General features: G+C 36.5%; 1 protein-coding gene across 11 annotated transcripts in view; it reads left to right on the forward strand.

Moving 5' to 3' along the window:
* The window catches only part of DOCK10 (dedicator of cytokinesis 10), a 263,031-nt gene that overhangs the window by 122,438 nt on the left and 119,733 nt on the right, over window positions 1-20,860 (forward strand). For all 11 annotated transcript variants that reach the window (XM_059167885.1, XM_059167886.1, XM_059167888.1 and 8 more), the window contains exon 3: window positions 6,397-6,486. In XM_059167885.1, the coding sequence (XP_059023868.1) occupies window positions 6,397-6,486 (90 nt within the window). The remainder of the gene's footprint in view (window positions 1-6,396; window positions 6,487-20,860) is intronic.

A 20,860-nucleotide genomic window follows, 5' to 3' on the forward strand; every position in this document is an offset into this window, starting at 1 on the left:
CAAAGTGGCTGCATCAGCTTACATTCCCACCAACAGTGTAGAAGGATTCCTCTTTCTCCACATTCTCACCAACATCTGTCACTTCTTGACTTGTTAATTTTAGCCATTCTGACTAGTGTGAGGTGGTATCTCACTGTGGTTTTGATTTGTATTCCCCTGAAGCCGGATCATGTTGAGTACTTTTTCATGTGTCTGTTGGCCATTTGGATGTCTTCTTTGCTGAAATGTCTGTTCATGTCTTCTGCTCATTTCTTGATTGGATTATTTGTTCTTTGGGTGTTGAGTTGAAAAGTTCTTTATAGATTTTGGATACTAGCCCTTTATCTGATACGTCATTTGCAAATATCTTCTCCCATTCTGTCAGTTGTCTTTTGGTTTTGTTGACTGTTTCCTGTGCTGTGCAAAAGCTTTTGACCTTGATGAGGTCCCAATATTTCATTTTGCCCTTACTTTGCTTGCCTTTGGTGATGTTTCTAGGAAGAAACTGTGGCTGAGGTGAAAGAGGTTGCTGCCTGTGTTCTCCTCAAGGATTTTGATGGATTCTTGTCTCACATTGAGGTCTTTCATCCATTTTGCGTCTATTTTTGTGTGTGGTGTAAGGAAATGGTTCAGTTTCATTTTTCTGCATGTGGCTGTCCAATTTTCCCAACACCATTTGTTGAAGAGACTATCTTTTTCTGTCAGACATTCTTTACTGCTTTGTCAAAAATTAGTAAACCATAGAGTTGAGGTTCCATTTCAGAGCTCTCTATTCTGTTCCATTGATCTATGTGTCTAGTACCATACTCTCTTGATGATTATAGCTTTTTAATAGAGCTTGAAGTCTGGAATTGTGATGCCACCAAATTTGGTTTTCTTTTTCAACATTTCTCTGGCTCTTCAGGGTCTTTTCTGGTTCCATATAAATTTTAGAATTATTTGTTCCATTGTTTGGAAAAAATGGATGGTATTTTGATAGGGATTGTGTTAAATGTGTAGATTGCTTTAGGTAGCACAGACATTTTCACAGTATTTCTTCTTCCAATCCATGAGCATAGAAAGTTTTTCCATTTCTTTCCATCTTCCTCAATTTCTTTCGTGAGTACTTTATAGCTTTCTGAGTACAGATTCTTTGTCTCTTTGGTTAGATTTACTCATAGGTATCGTATGGTTTGGGTGCAATTGTAAATGGGATTGACTCCTTAATTTCTCTTTCTTCTGTCTTGCTTTTAGTGTTTGGGAATGCAACTGATTTTTGCACATTGATTTTATATCCTGACACTTTACTGAATTCCTGTATGAGTTCTAGCCATTTTGGAGTGGAGTCTTTTGGGTTTTCCACATAAAGTATCATATCATCTGCAAAGAGTGAGAGTTTGGCTTCTTCTTTGCCAATTCAGATGTTCTTTATTTCTTTTTGTTGTTTGATTGCTGAGAGTAGGACTTCTAGTACTCTGTTGAATCACAGTGGTGACCGTGGACATCCCTGCCATGTTCCTGACCTTAGGGGAAAAGCTCAGCTTTTCCCCCTTGAGAATGATATTCACTGTGGATTTTTCACAGATGGCTTTCGTGATATTGAGGTATATAACCTCTATCCCTGCACTGTGAAGAGTTTTGATCAAAAAAGGATGCTATACTTTGTCAAATGCTTTTTCAGCATCTGTTGAGAGTATCATATGGTTCTTGTTCTTTGTTTTATTAATGTATTTTATCACATTAATTGATTTGTGGATATTGAACCAGTCTTCCAGCCCAGGAATAAATCTCACTTGGTCGTGGTGAATAATCATTTTAATGTACCGTTGGATCCTATTAACTAGTATTTTGATGAGAATTTTTGTATCCATATTCATCAAGGATATTGGTCTGTAATTTTCCTTTGTGATGGGGTCTTTGATTTTGGAATCAAGGTAATGCTGGCCTCATCAAATGAATTTGGAAGTTTTCCTTCCATTTCTATTTTTTTTGGAACAGTTTCAGGAGATTAGGTATTAATTCTTCTTTAAATGTTTGGTAGAATTCCCCTGGGAAGCTGTCTGGCCCTGGTCTCCTGTTTGTTAGTAGATTTTTGATGACTGCTTCAATCTCCTTACTGGTTATGGGTCTGTTCAGGTTTTCTTTTTCTTTTTCTTCTTTTTTTAAATTTTATTTTATTTTTTCAGTGTTCTAAGATTCATTGCTCTGGTTTTCTATTTCTTCCTGCTTCAGTTCTGGTAGCTTATATGTGTCTAGCAATGTATCCATTTCTTCCAGATTGTCAAATTTGCTGATGTATAGTTGCTCAAAATATGTTCTTATAATTGTATTTCTTTGGTGTTGGTTGTGATCTTTCCTCTTTCATTCATGATTTTATTAATTTGGGTCCTTTCTCTTTCTTTTTGATAAGTCTGGCCAGGGGTTTATTAATCTTATCAGTTCTTTCAAAGAACTAGCTCCTAGTTTCGTTGATTTGTTTTACTGCTCTTTTAGTTTCTATTTCATTGATTTCCGCTCTGATCTTTATTATTTCTCTTCTCCTGCTGGGTGTAGGCTTTCTTTGCTATTCTTTCTCCAGCTCCTTTAAGTGTAGGGTTAGGCTGTGTACTTGAGACCTTTCTTGTTTCTTGAGAAAGTCATATATTGCTATATAATTTCCTTTCAGGACCACTTTGCTGTGTCCCAAATATTTTGAACAGTTGTGTTTTCATTTTCATTTGTTTCCATGAATTTTTTAAATTCTTCTTTCCTGGTTGATCCATTCAGTCTTTAGTAGGATGCTCTTTAGCCTCCACTTACTTCAGTTCTTTCCAATTTTCCTCTTATGAGGAAATTATGGTCTGAATATATGTAGGGAAGGTATGCACTAGATTTAGGGTGTATTTTGATCTAGTAGAAGAAATTGTATCCCAAAATTTTAAGGGAAAAACAAAGTGTTATAAGAAATAAGTTTAAATACAATGAAGGGATAAAATATGACTATAACAGTGAAATTTTTTAAAGATTTTTTAAAAGGTACTGATAAGATAAAAATAGTTAAAAACGTTAAAATAGGAAAGAGGAAATTTCTTTAAAAAATAGAATAAGAAAAAAATAGAATTTAAAAAATTTAACTTTAAAAGGCTAAAGGATCATGGGGAAAAAAAAAACATGAATTCTATGTGTTGTTTTCCCCTAGCTTTGGAGTTCTGCAGTTCTCATAGATTGGTGAACTTGGTCTTGGCTGGATGTTCTTGCTGATCTTCTGAGGGAGGGGCCTGTTGCAGTGATTCTCAAATGTCTTTGCCTGAGGCAGGATTGCACCACCCTTGCCAGGGGTCAGGCTAAGTAATCTGCTTGAGTTCGCTCTCAGTAGCTTTTGTTTCCTGAACGCTTTCTGTACAGCTTTGGAGGACAGGAATGAAATTGTGACCTTCCAATCTCTGGTCCCATAGGAGCCAAGAGCTTGGGGCACCACTCCTCAGTGCACCCTCAGAGAAAAGCAGTCAATCCCTCCCATCTCCTTGGTCTCTGCAGCACTCTGTACTCACCTGGCCTGTGACCAAGTGTTTCTATCTCTGGCACACAGCCCCGTTTGGAGTCTCCAAACCCAGCAGATTCCTGCAACACGCTCCCACACCACTCCTTCTGGAGGAGGAAGGAGGGGGTCTCCCTGGATCTGTTGCTTGTAGGGTCCCTGCTCAAAGAGCAGTGGTCTGACTGTGACTTGAATCACGGTTTAAGGTAATCCCGAGCTGAGAACCCACTGCTCAGCTCGGTTTCTGCAACCATCTTCCTCATTCTGGTACATGGGAGCTCTGCCACACTCAGACACCCCTGGTTCTTTCTGTGGCCCGAGTGTCCTGAGATCACACTGTCCCTGACAGGGCTCCACCTCCTGCTTGACCTCTGGAGTAACTTCCCTCAGTGGAGCAGACTTCTAAAAGTTCTGGTTTTGTACTCAGCTGCTCTCTCACTTGTTAGGCGCCAGCCCCTCCCTACCACGGTCTATCTTCCTGGTGCTTTGGATTCACTTCTCCGCACATCCTACCTTCCGGAAAGTGGTCGATTTTCTGTTCCTAGAATTGCTGCTCTTCTTCTCTTCAATCTTCTGTTGAGTTTGTAGGTGTTCAGAATGGTTTGGTAACTCTCTAGCTGAACTCCTGATGATATCTCAGTCTCAGACTCCTCTACCATCTTGCTCCCCTCACCTCCAGCAACTACTGTTTTTTAAAGCAAGGAACTAAAAGGAAACTGCACAGGATAATGAGAAAGAAGAATGGTATTTTTGTATAAATGTATTGCAAAGTAATGACTGAAATATATAAAATTGTTTTGACTAGAGAGAAAAAGATCCTTAATCTTGCCAGTAGATTATAGTATGTAATGTTCCCCAGAAACACCAAGTTGGTGACACTGTGTATCTGAGAATTATCTATTCAAACAGGAAATGAGTTCTCCCCAGATAATTGAAAATCTAGAAAGAATCTCCAAAACTCAATTTTAGCATGGATTTTAATTTTTTACTTCAAGCTTTCAATATAATTTATGTACTCTTCATCTTCTAAGGAGTATACAACATAAAAGATGCAACTTGAAAGAGGCAATTCAATAGGAATAAAAAATGTAAAATCTAAATAATGAGTCCTAAATTGACCCTATCTTATTTCACATGGGTGTATCTACACTTGGCTTATATTGATAGCTATGGCCCTGTACCACTTCTGAACTCTGTTCACACAACTGCAGTGAAATCCACTGATCAAAAAAACTCAGTCTACAGCTGCATTTTAGGATGGACATTGATTATTATCATATGATGTATCTAGAATTTCATTTTCTCATTATTTTTTATCCTCTGATTTTGATAGAGTCGCATGACATTCTTCCTCTTTCACAGTGTCTAAACCCGTGCTCCAAAGTATACACACACAGACATGCACACACACACACACACACACATTCAGCATACCCATTCATACATGCACAGACACACACGTGCTCACACAGCACACACACACCATACCCACACTCATACTACACCTACTTATACACACTCAAATATAGCATACCATCATGCATCATCAATACCCATGCACACATACTCACAGACACACTCCTGTACTATGCCTAATCATGCACGCTCATGCAGAAACATACCAGCATACCAGACACACACACACACACACACACACACACACACACATTCATGCACAGAACCCACATATCCATACTCACACACTCAACATACTTAAGAAATAAATATTTAAATACCCAACTGGACACAAGATTATAGTAGTAAACAAAAGAAAAAGAAACCAAAGTTCTTGCCTTCAGGGAGCTTATATCAAGGGTGGAGCAAAAGGGTCATTTGAAGAAAACATGAGTCTTGGACTGGAAGAAAAGGTCTGATGATGCAGTTGGGGACCAAATTCCCTGAGCCCCTTCCCTATCCAACTTCTCCAAAACTCAAGAGGGGTTTTGAGATTCTCATCTGTTTCATTAATTGGTCTAGAAAAAAAACCCACTTCACCTAGAACAATTCAAATGAACTTTAGTTCCTGCTTTAGAAATGCTGATGAATCATTTGAGGATTTGGGGATATGCAAACGGAAAAACCCCAAAGGTTGGTGCCATGTATGGTAACAGACTCATCACCCCAGGGCCTCTGGAACCACCAAGGAGTACAGACTAAAGAAAGCTACAGGCAGGTGAGAGAAAACTATCATTTTTAGGGTCTCCCACACTCCCCACAACTTGATGGAGCTGAACACTCTATATGATATAAAGAAGAAACAATCTATGAAATTCTGTTTTGGATGTTTTATTTTAAGAGATCTTTTATACTTTTAACATACGTCTATTCATTTAATGCAGAGTTGTTTGCTGAACACTGAAGGTAAAAACATTTCACTTATTTTAACAAAAATAATGAGGCCAAAAGCACGAGTTATTTTTTTCTTCAAGATCCAGGTTTACTGAATGCCCTTGCTTTCCTCCCACCCTTAAAATTGTGACCACACACACACACACACACTCACAGCTTCTAAAAATGGATTAACTTTACCTTCAAGAAATTATTTACACTACAATTAAAATCATGATGCTTTTATAAGTTTTCTCTTCCACTTCAAATTTATTTTAGGAGTATAACAACAACAAAAGACATAATAGAAATAAGCTGGTCAGAATACACAGATGCCCCAACTATTGTTTCCTACAGCAAAATGAAATAGCCTCAAAGTATGAGCTCCACTGATAGAGAGTAATTTAATAGTGCTGGCATTGACAAGCTATCGGAGGGCTGGCTCTTCTCTCCTAGAGATTGAAAGTTTCTCTGTCTTCTTTTACTGTTAGGTAATAAAATTGAAGACACTTTTCTATTATATTTTTGGTATGATGGTCTTCTCCGTGCTTCTAAGTTGGAGAAACTTAATTTCTCTTTATTGTTCTTCCCAGACGGCAACGGTGTCTTGGGATATCCGGACTTTGTACTCCACAGTACCTGAAGACGCAGAGCACAAAGCAGAAAATTTACTGGTGAAAGAGGTAAATGTGAGCTTCCAATCATTTCTTTATAAAGCTCTGTTAAAAGTTGTACTGAGCTCAGTTCAACTTCCTATCATCATTGCCTCCCTTTACTTTTCAACAGAGAATTCCAGATGCTATGATTAATTGATGTCTTCCAGCTGGTGTCACCTGTAGATTCTTTGCATTTTCCTGTTAATCATTTTTCAGTATCTGGTGACTCTTCAAGCTTTGGACTTTTTTTTTTTCTTTTGTTTTTATATTGCTTAAACTCCTCACATTGAGGAATAGTTCTGTATTCTTAATGGAAAAATTTAATTTTATTTTGCTTATCTAGACTGAGTTGTTGGCAAGGCCATAAGATGTGAGAATTTTGGATAACAGAGTTTCTATTTTGAGAGAGAAATATTGGCTCAGTCTGTTAAGTGTCTGACTTCAACATAAGTCATGATATCAGGGTCCTGGGATCGAGTTCCACTTTGGGCTCTCTGCTCAGTGGGGAGCCTTTCTCCCTCTCTCTCCTTGCCCTGCTTATGCTCTCACTATCTCTCTTTCAAATAAATAAATAAAATCTTTTTAAAAAGAGAAAGATACATCTTTTTTCAGTACTAATTATGGAAATAGTTCATGGTGAAGCCCTGTGGTTATGATAAAAATCTGTTGGTATAGCATTTGCTCGCATTCAGATGGTATAAGAGAGACCTACAAAACTGCTTCTTCTTCTAACCAGACCTAGAACGCTTTACGGCAGCTCCTTAGAAGATGTTCCTGGAGTAAATAAATGACACTAATCCTTCCTTTACAGAAAATGCAATGGGAAAATTTAGCATAGGTCAAACTGAATTCTGACAGAAAATGGTATATCCCAGTTAGTATTTAATTAAAGCTATATCCCATAGCAAAACCCTTTCTCAGCTCTTAAACATATGTGCATGAATATAAGCTAGCTTTATTAACATACATATTAATATCAATCTGTATTAAACATACATACTTTATATTATACACTTCAGTCCAAATCTTCTGCCATAAATTTATGGGTCTTTTTTTCCAGTTCCATATTTATTTCCCAGAGTTCACACTAAATTACACTACCTTCTAAGGAGTTAAAAAAAAGGAAAAAGAACAGAATCAGATAACATCAGGCTATCTGGGTATGCTATTTTCGTATTTACTGATAAAAATAATAAATGTGACGTCAGTACCAAAATACTTTGTTTACATTCATCTTAGAGGAAGTTTTAATATCTGGTAGGGCATCACAGTTTAAAAAAGAGTTGACAAATCATTTTTTACACAAAAAAATCAGAATTGCTAAGACAAGGTCTACAAAAGTTCTTCAGCAAATATGTAAATAGGTGCTAACTTGGGATATGAAACATTTATGATATTGAATTCCTAACTGGGAATATTTAATCAGTGCTTCCTGAATGTTCTTCCCTAAAACATTGCACTTTTATGTAAAGATCTTTAACTTGCTGTTAAATTTATTTCCAGGTACTTTATAGTTTTATTGCAAATATGAGAATTTTTTTAAAGATTTTATTTTATAGAGCAAGAGAGAGAGAAAGGGATCACAAGCAGGGAGAAAGGGTAAAGGGAGAATTAGACTCCCCGATGAGCCGGGAGCCCAATGCGGGACTGGATCCCAGGATCCTCGGATCATGACCTGAACCAAAGACAGATGTTTAGCTGACTGAGCCACCAAGGAACCCACAAATGAGAGAATTTCTTTAAAACAAATTCCTTTTCTTACTGTTCATTACTGATATTTTTGAAAATATATTGACCTTTGAATATGTATCACCAGCTCACTAAATGTCCTTATCCTAATAGTTCTTTTGTAATTTTAATGTTTTTTTTTTCATTTTTACTTTATTTTTTTGCAGATAGAAAGACACCATTTATGGTTCTTCTTTGATTTTTTAAGTGTGTATGGTATCATCTGCAAACAATTAAAATTTTCTTTGTTCTTGCCTTGTTTTATTATCTGATATCTCTGAAACAATGTTGAATAAAAATGCTCATATTGGACATCCTGTCTTAATTTTGATTTTAGAGGGAGGCCTTTAGCATCTTTGATGTTTTAAGAAACTTGGTGTTATGACAGTTCCTGGCATTAAAAAATTGTCTAAGAAGGATCTTTCCTGGTCTCTTTAAGTGCTTCTAAAGATTGTCTTCCCTATAGTATGAAATTTATATGCAGTCTTCTGATATAATAGCTTTATCACTTGAATTTAGCTCTGTAATAAAATTAATAGGTTTCTGTCCTGTGGATTCATATTTGTATTTCTGGTATAAACTTCCTTGTTCAAATTGTATTATTACCTTAATACTTTACTGAATTCAAATTGCTAATATTTTATTTCATACTTTTGCATTTATATTCATGAGTGAAATTAGCTCTAATTTTCTTTCCTCACCTTGGTATTAAACCAATGCTAGCTTTAAAAATCTGCGACACTCTCCAAATTTTTCTATCTTCTGGAATAAACAAATAAATCAGTGAAATGAAAGACAGTATCTAGAAACATATCCAAATACATAGCCAAATAAATATGTAATTATTAAAATAAATATGTAAATTATGTAATAAATTACATAATAAATGACTAACATGGCATTTCAAATTCTCAAATATCTCTCAGGGATAGATAATTTCATGAACACCACTTGGTTATTCATTCTGGATGAAAATAAAGTTAAGGTTCTATCTCACACTAATACAAAAATTAACATCAGGTCAATAAAAACAGTTTAAATTTTAAAAATAAAAATATTAAAACTATAGGAGAACATTTTTAATCAGAAATTTAGGGGAAATGTACAGATTTAAGAAAATAAAATTCTTTCATTTTAATTTTTATACAATTAAAAGTGCCATAAATAAAGCCAAAAGAAAATATTTATTTTTTTAAAGATTCTATTTCTCTATTTGACAGACAAAGATCACAAGTAGGCAGAAAGGCAGGCAGAAAAAAATAGAGTACATCTTAAAATGCTGCTAGAATTGGAGGTAACCCAAGTGTCTCTCTTAAAATTGTCTCCAAAAGTTAAAATCCAATTTTATTCTTTAAATCACTCATTAGTTGCCTTAAAGATGACATCAGATTTTATTATTATTACTATTTTACTTTGACAGTGAAAATATGCAGAATGATCAAAATCCCCTATTACTTTGGTTTACGATTCCACTTGCTGGCCTTGTCTGTTCATCATAGAAGCCAATTAAGTTCATCTGATATAGGCCATTCATTACCACTTGTAATAGAACTACTGTGGATTTATAAACATTTCCACAATTTTAGGAAATTTTCATTTCATGGTCTTTTTACCTCTTTCTGTGTACACTGGGTATTTGTCTATTTCTAGGTTTTCAGCAGTCTGCTTTAGGCTGTGAAAAATCACTCACATGAACCAGGGGTTCTTAGTGGTCTGCTGTGGGTCTCTGGTACCTGAGGCTCGGAGACCTTGGATTTCATGGCCAACCTGCTGCAGCCTTTGGCTCTTCACACTTGCTTGTTTTATTATCTGGCATGCCTTCAAGATGGGGCCAAACAGCTCAAATCCTGAATCTCAAGATGGATTCAGAAAGCCTATCCCCAGTCTCTGCATCTAATCATGGTGTCCAGTTTAGCTACTTTCCCAAGGAAAGGACAACCAACCTGAAAAGAAGACCAGTACAACACTGGAGACCTCTGAAGATATTCTAGGTGTTCTTAGAGGTCTTTAGTTCCGTTTTTACTTTCATGAATTTCTGTACCACAACTTCCAACAGCCGGCATGACCCCTGTCTTTCTTGTAGTTTTCTGAGAATGTCAACTTTGGGGGAGAAGAGATTGGCCCCAACATTTGCCTTTGTTTTGCTATTTCTCCCGGCGCAAAGGTTCTCCCCTTTACCTTTGTTCCTACCTTTCAGCTGTTTGCAGCCTGCGGTTATTTCTGCTTTTCTCACTTCTACCCTCGGCCTCTCCTTTCTCCCAAGAACTGCTCCAAGGAGAAGTCAAGTACAGTGTCTTTTACCTTCGTTCCCAGATATCTGCCCAACTTTTCTGTTGCAAGTTTCAGGACCGAACATGTGTCTGGGCAACATGAATGAACCTTACGCTTTTCTCAACTGCATGGATCTAAAGTAGAAAGAGGAAAAGAAGAGAAAGAAGAGGAAGCCTGGGAAGAAATTATTCTCTTCCCTGCTAATTTTTCTCCATCACTACCTGTGAGAACTGCCCCAGTTTGCTTGGTTTTAAGGATGGAAATAAAGGAAAGCCTGTACTTCCCGGACAGGAAGAAGATAAACTCCAGCTACAAATATCATGTGATAATAATAGACCATGAGTAGTCAAGCCTGGAGACAGCAAATAAAAAGAAATGGCCACCAGAGAGCTGGGTTAAGACTGAAGAATTATGCTGGCAAGAAGTCTTGACCCCCGTAGATAATAGCAGCTAACCTTTATCGACGACTTCCTTTGTGCCAGATACACTTCTAAGCTCTGTACTTGCAGTGATTATAAACATATGTTGCTGTAGCAGCAGCAATTTGTAATGACGACGGAATTTTTATAGAAAGATTAAGCAAATATTCAGCATCACAGAGCTGGGACAGATCCAGCATCCCTACCCTTGCCATGCAGCCACAGTGGCCTCTGGCCTCTTAACCAGGATGCTAAGTGCCCAGAAGATGCTTTACAACAGCTACCCTCTGGAAGGACTATGCCCCTCAGTCCCCTTCCTGACAGGCCCACTCATTTTGGCCAGGTAACTCTGATGCCTATAGTTAATGGCTCACACTTCGAGAAACGCTGGTTGGATTTTTGAAACTGGATTAAGCCAGCACTGAAATGAATTCATTGATGTTTTGTAGAAACACGTGTTTCCCTTACAGCCTCTGCTTCATTGCACTCAGCAACCTTTGTGGTCCTCTCTGCACTAAGTGCCCTGTGGCTCCCCACGGGGTGGTGAGGACAAATACTGTGGTTGCTAGGCAGCAAACGGGCATGAAACTAATTTGAACACATCCAGTTCAATACTAATTTTGAATTATCTCTCACTTCGCTCTACCTTGACCATTCTCAGCGTCTTTTGAAAGGCAGCGAGCATTCTTTTCTTTTTTTAATCTGGAATGACTTCATATTTTTAATAGGAGTTTAAATAAAATGAACAGTCTGTCCCTTTTCTGTTTTATCTGTTATTAATTCTCTTCCTTGTCAATTCAATAGAAGTCTAAATATTCCCCAACAAGGTTTATTTCACTAAAGCACTTCACAAAGCTATGATAAATAATCATCAAGCCATCAGTAAACATGGTACATATATGTATACTTTGATATCACATTCTGTGTGATAGGTCTTACTACCTCACTTTACAACCTAGAACACAAGTTCTAGGTTGATTGATTAACTTGTCCCACTTCACACAGAGCCATAATTAAGGCCCTGGTCTCTCTGACCCCCAAGCTCCATGTCCTTACCAATTTGGTTATCTCTGACCCCTTTGAGAAATTCCTTTAAACCATTCATTTAACAGTCTGACCTGATGAGGATATTTTCACTGTTCACAAATGTCCTTCATTTTGATAAACATTTAACTTTCCTGCCTCAGTTTCTTTATCTTTAAATAAGCATATGAATAATTCCAATATTGTGTTTCTAAAAATAAATATAGCAATGATATGAAAACACTTGGAGAATAACAAGTGGGGAGCAGCGTCTTTATCAGATTCTCATAAGTGGCTTAAAATCAACAACTATAACCATTAAAAAAAAAAAATCATTTCCGTCTTAAAGCAAGCACCACCCCCTCCCACTGGGGATTGGGAGAGCAATTAAAGGGCTCTATAAACAGGATGCAGACTTCTTAAGCAAAACTTCTATGGCAAAGTTTTAATATACACATAAGAATAATATAAAGCCAGTAGCTTAGAAGACTAATTAAAACTAAGCTCTCAGTTGGATCTCTCTTAACAGAGAGAATGAAAGCTGAGAATTGAGAATTGAGATCCTGTGGCCCAATAGGGAGCAATGGTCTAGGGACCACTTCAGCTGAATGACTGAGAGAAATACTGACAAAGTACTTAGCTGTAGCAAGTTACTCTGCCAACAAGGCCTTCTCCAACCTCTGGAAACCCATCTGCTGCAGGAGTAGAATAATGATGAAGTAAGAAGTAAATCACAAATTCAAGAATCCAAGCCCCACTTTGGTCAAGACATATAACACTTGGGTATGTTAAGAGTCATGGAAACATTAAAAGAATAGCAGCAAATATCTATGTCTACATTTATTTGTTTGTTTGTTTGTTTGTTTGTTTGTTTTTGAAGTGTGGAGCCCAGTGCAGGGCTTGAACTTGCAACCCCAAGATCAGGAGCTGAGCTGAGATCAAGAGTTGGGTGCTTAACAGACTGAGCCACCCAGGCACTCCCCATATTTACTTTTATATATGAACACACACATGCATGTGCACACACATGCACACACATACACACACACACAGATTAGGTACTATCCTCATCCAGAAAGTATTAGGTTGTTGGGACAAGGAAAGGTTCAGATTTTAAGTAGGTTCTGGACCAGAAATACTGGCTTCTCTAGGAAGAAAAAAATGATGAAATAAGACCCAAGACTGAACAGGAAATACAAATCAGATTCAAAGCAGATGATAAATGTAAAAATCTCTAAGCTTTGGTAGAAAATCCACACTAAAAACCAACAGAACAAATGGTTGAGATCAGAGAAGAAACCAGTCTCATAGATGCATGGAATGTTCTGCTGAAAGCCAGGTCTGGGGCGCCTGGGTGGCTCAGTTGTTTAAGTGTCTGTGTTTGGCTCAGGTCATGATCCTGGAGTCACGCAATCAAGTCCCATATCAGGCTCCCTGCTTAGTGGGAAGTCTATTTCTTCTTCTGATCCTATTCCCTCTAGTTCTCTCTCTCTCTCTCTCTCAAATAAAATCGGTCTTAAAAAAGAAAAGAAAAGAAATCCAGGTCTGTGGGATGGCCACAGGACACACACACACACACACACACACACACACACACACAGACTCAGTTCTTAGCTTGCCAATATCCACAGAGATTATCTCAGAAGGGAATATAATGTATAGTATTTCCAATATTTATTTGACCATGAAGAAATTCTGTCCATCTTCCCAAAGTCTTTTAAAAAACATCTTTGAGAAATGCTGATGTGAATCTGAGGGAAGGAGATTATCAGAAACTAGGGACAGAGTACAACTCAACTGAAACAGAATCTTTTAGGTGAAGGGGTACCTGAGTGGCTCAGTTGCTTAAGCGTCTGTCTTCTGCTCAGGTCCTGAGGTCAGAGTCCTGGGATTGAGTCTCACCTCTGGGTCCCTGTTGAGCAAGGAGTCTGTCTCTCCCTCTCCCCCTGCTTCGCCCTGCACTGATGCTCGCTCTCTCTCTCGCTCTCTTGCTCTCTCCTTCTCTCTCTCTGCCCCCATCTCAAATAAATAAGTAAAATCTTAACCAAAAAAAAAAGAATCTATTGGGTGAAACTTGACATGCATTTCATTAAGGCAGATGGTGGTGAAGAGAACAGGAATATTAAAGTTCCCAAAAGATCAAATAAGTTATTTCTTTCTTTTCATGGACAAACCTCTTACCATTTGTATGAAAAGTGTCTGAATTTGTCCAGAGGGTAAACTTGGAATACTAGGACACAATCTCAAATATACCCCACATATCATTGTTCTACGGACTAGGCTTCATACAGCAAATCACAAGTATATACAAGGTTAATTTCCAAGTTTGTAGTAAATAATAATGTTCATAAAGTTCAGAATAGCACCTGTTCCAGCCTTAAAATTTCTCCTCTCAACCCCTTACCTAATTATTGAATTATTATTTTTTTCTTGTCTGAGAAGCAAATGTGAACTCAGTGGCTTAAACAAGCTCCTCCTTTACAGTTCAGTTGGGTGAAGCTGGTTACTCTGTCTTTACAAAGGGTTAAATTCTTCACATAGAACATTCCTCTCCCACTGATTCATGCTGTTACTATGGATCCCATACAAAGTGTCTGCCGTGAAAGGCCTTGTCCACTGCATGAAAGACTGGACTGGGCTTATTATTCAACAAGATAGCACTTACTAAGTTGTTGATACCGAATGGACATAACACAGTCCTCGAATTTAAGGAGCTCACCACGAGGCAAGAAATAACAGACCCCCCCATTGGATTTTTCCAATGCAATCTAACGAGGATCCCTGGAGTAGTACCATAAAATAGAGAAACAAGGTCAGGTTCACATGGTAGAAAAAATTAGCCAAAAACACACCAGAGAATGGGTTGGCTTGCTTGTGCAGGGGGATGAATAAGACAGAAGAGAAGCTGGACTCAAAGAAGACTACTTATTTTAATAGTCCAGCTGGGCTAAAGACCTACACTAACATATGGCAGTGCGATAGTGGTGATAGTAAAGACACGGAATTGAGAGAAGTTAGGGACTGGAAAGAAAGCAAGGGAGAGCAATATGGCAGCGACTACTCCCACATGTCGGCGTGGGGCTATTAGTTGGATAGCTCTGTAGTGATTTAAATAAGACGCTCAGAAGAAAGTAGAGATGGCTCAAGCAGGAAAGGATGAAGCAAATGAGATAATGTCACTGGCAAACATGCATGTAGAGACAGAGATGCCCCGGAGGAAGAGAAATAGGTAGGTCTCAATGTAGGGGGAAGGAAAGGAGGGGAGGGCCGTTGCTCTGCACTTGAAAAGTAGAAGCTTTGAGCCTGCAACAGTTTACCAGGAATGCCATGGGGACTTGTCTGGAGCTGACAAGGTCCAGCTTGGGCTAGGTCCTTGGGCTGGGAAGGTCCTTGGGCTACACTCCCATGCAGGGCACTGGTAACGAGGACCCTGCTTAGGAGGTGGAGATGGAGTGGACAGAGAGATGAAGAAAGCAAGAGGAAATTGATTTCTCAGAATTAAAAAGGAGTCCATAGCAAGCATGAGTCAATGACATAAAATGCCAAAAAGTATCATAAAAGAGAGGACTCACTGGACTTGGCAGTTCTTTTTTTTTTTAATACTATTCTAATTTAATTAATTAACATATAGTATATTATTAGTTTTAGAGTTCGAGTTCAATGATTCATCAGTTGTGTTCAACACCCCAGTGCTCACCACATCACATGCCCTCCCTAATGCCTGTCACCCAGTTACCCCATCCCCCACCATGTCCCCTCAGCCTGTTTCCTATAGTCAAGAGTCTCCCATGGTTTGTCTCCCTCTCTAATTTCATCTTATTTTATTATCCCCTCCTTTCACCTATGATCCTCTGTTTTGTTTCTTAAAGTCCACATATGAGTGGAATCATATGATAATTCTTTGTCTGACTTATTTCACTTAGCATAATATCTTCTAGTTCCATCCATGTCATTGCCAATGGCAAGATTTCTTTTTCTAATGGCTGAGTAATATTCCATTGTGTGTGTGTACGTAGCTAGATACATAGGTAGATAGATTGATAGATAGATAGCACATCTTCTTTATTCATTCATCTGTCTATGGACAGCTGGGTTCTTTCCATGACTTGGCTATTGTGGACATTGCTGCTATAGACATTGGGGTGCAGGTGGCCCTTCGGATCATTACATTTGTATCTTTGTGGTAAGTACCTAGTAGTGCAATTGCTGGATTGTAGGGTAGCTCTCATAGGCTGTTCTTTAACAGAACATTTTCAGAGGCTGTGAGAGCAACCTGATTACAGTGGGTTAAACTCTGAAAAGATGCGTTATCTTATCAAAGAAGGTGTTAGTACATTGTTATCTCTTTATCTACAAAGCACCTTGAGAGTAAATCCAATAAAAGTACTTGAACTCTTCAGTCAAAATACTCTATGCATACTAAAGTTAAAGATAGTTCAGTAGGCTGTTCCATTATATAATAAAATAGTGTTTGATTTGTTAAGGGAAATTTTATAATTAAATTTTATAATTAAAAATTATAAATTTTTAAATTTTATAATTTTATAATTAAATTGTAAATTTATAATTATAATTTATATTATAAATTATATTTAATATATCTGTTAAAATTAAATTTATATAAATTAATTTATTTATTTAATAATAAATTATAAATTAAATAGAAATTTATTCATTTATAAATTATATAATTTATGCACATATAAAATACAAATGTTAAAATATAAATTTATTTATTTAAAAAATTAATTTTATAAGTTGATTTATAAATTAAAATTAAAATTAAATTTATAATTATAAATTTATAGTTAAAATTAATACTATCAAATGAGTATAATATCGAGAAAGAAATTTCTTCCTCTGAGGCACCTCTTCTTCCTTTTCCACCGTTGGGACCCAGATAGATAGCATTCAACTAATTCAAGATAAAATTATAAATATTCAAGGTAGAAGTTGTATCCTATTGAGAAGAAAAGAAGATATTAAAGAATTTGGATCCCAGACATGGGAAAGAAAATTATGGGGAGAGTTGGATTGGCTATGATTTAAAATGTAATTTATACTGCCCATTTTTTGTTAACTAAAAGAAACATATCTAACTAGAATGAAATGTATCCTGTTTCAAAAAAATAAGGAATTCCATTTCTCACTTTTATAATTAAAATAATTTTATGTGCTTCATGTTTAATTTTGAACTGCATGTTATGGGCATTGATAAAGAAACCATTCTTATAGTCAAAGTGCCTTTGTACTTTATGCAAGCTGTTTGAATCTCATATGTAGGATAAGATGCACTCAAACTTACCCCGAAATAAGAATAAGTGTTTTAATAATGATTTTGGGCTTTTTTTCTTTTTTAACAGTACAAATTAAGTAAAAATGAATGCTGTTTTCTGATTCTGAATCATTAGGCAGCAAAGGGAATGATTCTAATGCATTCATTCACTTTCCACCAGAGCACAGTAAGCATGATTTCCTCACTGTTGAACAACTCCTTTGATAAAGCATCAGAACTACCTGCACAGTTTTAATTACTGAAAACTATCGGGGAAAATGTAACTAAAAAAAAAAAATCTCCAGATTAGAAAAAAGCCATAATCCTTTTTTTTCTTTTTTGTTTTTTTAAGATTTTATTTACTTATTTGATAAAGAGAGAGACGACAAGAGAGGGAATACAAGCAGAGGGAGTGGGAGAGGGAGAAGCAGGCTCCCCTTCTAAGCAGGGAGCCCGATGTGGAGCTCAATCCCAGGACCCTGGGATTATGACCTGAGCTGAAGGAAGATGCCTAACGACTGAGCCACCAGGCACTTCTATAATCCTTTCTTAATAAAATTAGTATGAATAAAAAAAATTTTGTTTCTGTATTGAAGAATGGGGTCCTTAGTTCACTGTAAGTCTTTGTTGGAGGTTACGGGACTTTTCATTTTGTCTGTGCCTTTTAAAAGTGAATTTACAAGTTAAGCTCTATTTATTTTGCAACTTGAAGTAATAGGAAAATGAGATCAAAATCTATTACTGTCCTATATTGGACCTAATCTTATTTATGTATAATACTTTTGTTTCTGTCATGGTCAGGGCAAAATGGATCACCCATTTTTTTTTTTTTTTTTTACACTGCGTGGATAAAACTAAAGATACTAAACATGCAAAAGTTGATAAAAGTAAATTCAAATGCATTTATTTTTTAGTAGCATTGGAATAAAATGTATAGAAAACCCTGATGAAAACAAAATAAGTTTAAAGACCTTGAAGAAATTTATTGTCTTACTGTCTCATCACCAAAATCCCTAGAATAATAGTCTAGCTTCCAAATATAAAAATCTCTCCTGGTTCTAAATTGGCTTCCTCTTCTACAATAAAAATCATTCCATAACGTTGAGTGACAAGTGGATAGAAACACAGAAGTACAAGTCTGAAACCCTGGCATATAAAAATGTTTAAAATGAACCCATTTTAAGTTTGAACCTAAAAATTCCAATCACATTGAATTACAACCCAGATTTTATGCCTTACATGAAAAGAATGAATCTGATCATAATATTACAAAGGTTTTTAGTACTATCCATTATTCATGTCTTGACAAATTTCTTGTGAGATCTCGCTGGGAAATTAGAATATATGTTCCCTGTTCAGGCATAGGTATGATTTATGAAAGTTCAATTTTACAGTTTGCTCAACTGCCTTAATACAACACAGTTTAAAAAAACAAACCAAGTATTTTGATTCGCTTCCAATTTAGATAACAATTTAGGCTGCTCTATAATTCAAAGTAACATAATAGCTGAGAAATGATTCTCATTTATTTTGGCATTTGATAGGACATTCTGTTTTACATTGTACATGTATATTTATATCCATAGTAACACTGTCTAGTATCAAGCAATATTTTTAAACTCCAGACCCAAAACCCATTATTGTTTGGATTGTACCATGATTTCTGAAACTGAGTCATATCTATATTTACATCGCTTATTTTTGTCCAAACATTTTTCCTTCTTTCCCAAGACTGTAGTATAAGTGTTAAAAAAAATCATCGTGTTCCACTTATTTTTGTACAGCAAAAATTAATTATTTCCTCTTAAAGGAATACAGAGATGTGATCCAATTAAAGAAAAAAAATACTTTCAGTGCCTTTTCTCTTTTTTTCTAAAATATCAACATATTGAATGACCCCATGTCCTGGTTGTAGGAATAGTCTTGTGTTCTACCTGTGAGCCTGACTAATAGCTCCTTCTCTCATTTTGTAGTGTCTCAGTGTGGACAATAAATTATCCAGCCACTCTTTCAGTACATAATTTGCCTAAATTCACATAATTTCATGATGTTACATTTTCAACATTTATACAATAAGAATAATTACTTCTAAATTTAATAAAGACTGGCATGAATGTGAAATTACCACCATCATTTTACAAATACAGAATTAATCCCAGTGGTGACTCAGGTTCAAAACTAATACTTTTTGTGGTTACATACATCTTTCTGGCAAGATACTGGCCGTGTGATTAAATAAACCTCTATCTCCAGAAAGAAAAAGAATTCGGCATCTGAAAAGCCATTTATTACCTGCTTATTCCTCTATAGCCAGAATCTAATAATCAGCCCTTTTAAGAGATGGACAAATTATGTTGCCAAACCCAAATTGCTATTTGAGGTAAGTAACATGATTTGAATTGATTCTGATGATTCTCTAAAGAGAAGAGGAAAGGAAAAATTGAAATATTTTCTTTATAGTATTTTAGGGTGTCCTTTACAATTGCTCAATCTTTTCTAAAGTATTTAGATTTTTAGAACTTTCACAGTGTCATGTTTAGTTGTTTCTAAAAGAAAAAAGGACATAGGTAATACATTCGTTCAAACAAATATTGAACGTCCACTATAAATAAAAATGCCATGCTAGAGATGATACGTCCCCTGGTCTTTCAGCTGGAGGGTAACCTCAATTACTAGAGCTCACAGTACAAAGTCAGGACCTTGATGCTTTCAGTTCACAGACAACCCCATCGCCACTCCAGTGGAATGATGGATTTGGGAGCCTCATGAAGAGTATGATTCAGTGGATCTCATGTGGGACCCAGGAATCTGCATTTTAATTAACAATCCCTAATAACTAATGAACACAATGCACTTTAGGAAGCATTATCATAATGGCATAAAAGCCTTCGAGCATGTTGACCTTGCTCAGCTTTTTTGTGTCTGAACGCATAACAGAAGAGATAGCAAGCATAAAAGCTGAACAGGCAAACATAATAAATTAATAAAATGTGAATTGGGGCATTGCTGTTTAGAAAAATTTACCAGCTCAGCACACATTTGCCGGATATTCAGTCTTCCTCTTTGAAGTAGGTGTTGGCAGTCTGCAAGGATAAGGAGTTGGCATTTTGAAACCCGTGTCGTGGGCTAGGGAGTTAGTAAAGGGGAAATGGAACACTTGCTGTAACAAGCAGAGTGGTAGCCTGGAACTTTGAATTTGCAACAGGTCCTTTCAGCTTAGTTTTTGGACAAAGAGGGGTTGTAGTCATGATTAAAATAGTTCTTAATGAGAATGACTGTTTGGGCTGGAACAAAGAATAGAGAATAATTTTCTATGCATAACATTTCCAAAATGCCATTACTATGCAGGAGAAACATTTATGTGTTTGTAAAATGCACTAGCTGTCTCAGAATCCAAGAAATCACAGAATTAGAAGGATTTTTAAGGATCATCTACTCCACCCCCTCCCAGTCTTCATCTGCCCACCATCAGATATGTGAAACATAGCAAATAAATTCAGAAGGAATTTGGTTAAAGCAGACTTCTTTGATAATCAGAGTTAATATATCTCTCCAAAACTGTACATCATAGATCAAGAAAAACTAGATGCTTTATCAACTCTTGTGAATGTGAATTTTACACTGAGTCAAACATGCTGGGAAAACTGGTTATTTTCAAAGCAAGTATTTATTAAGTACTTAACCT

The sequence above is a fragment of the Mustela lutreola genome, chromosome 3, assembly GCF_030435805.1.
Source record: "Mustela lutreola isolate mMusLut2 chromosome 3, mMusLut2.pri, whole genome shotgun sequence".
Taxonomy (NCBI): domain Eukaryota; kingdom Metazoa; phylum Chordata; class Mammalia; order Carnivora; family Mustelidae; genus Mustela; species Mustela lutreola.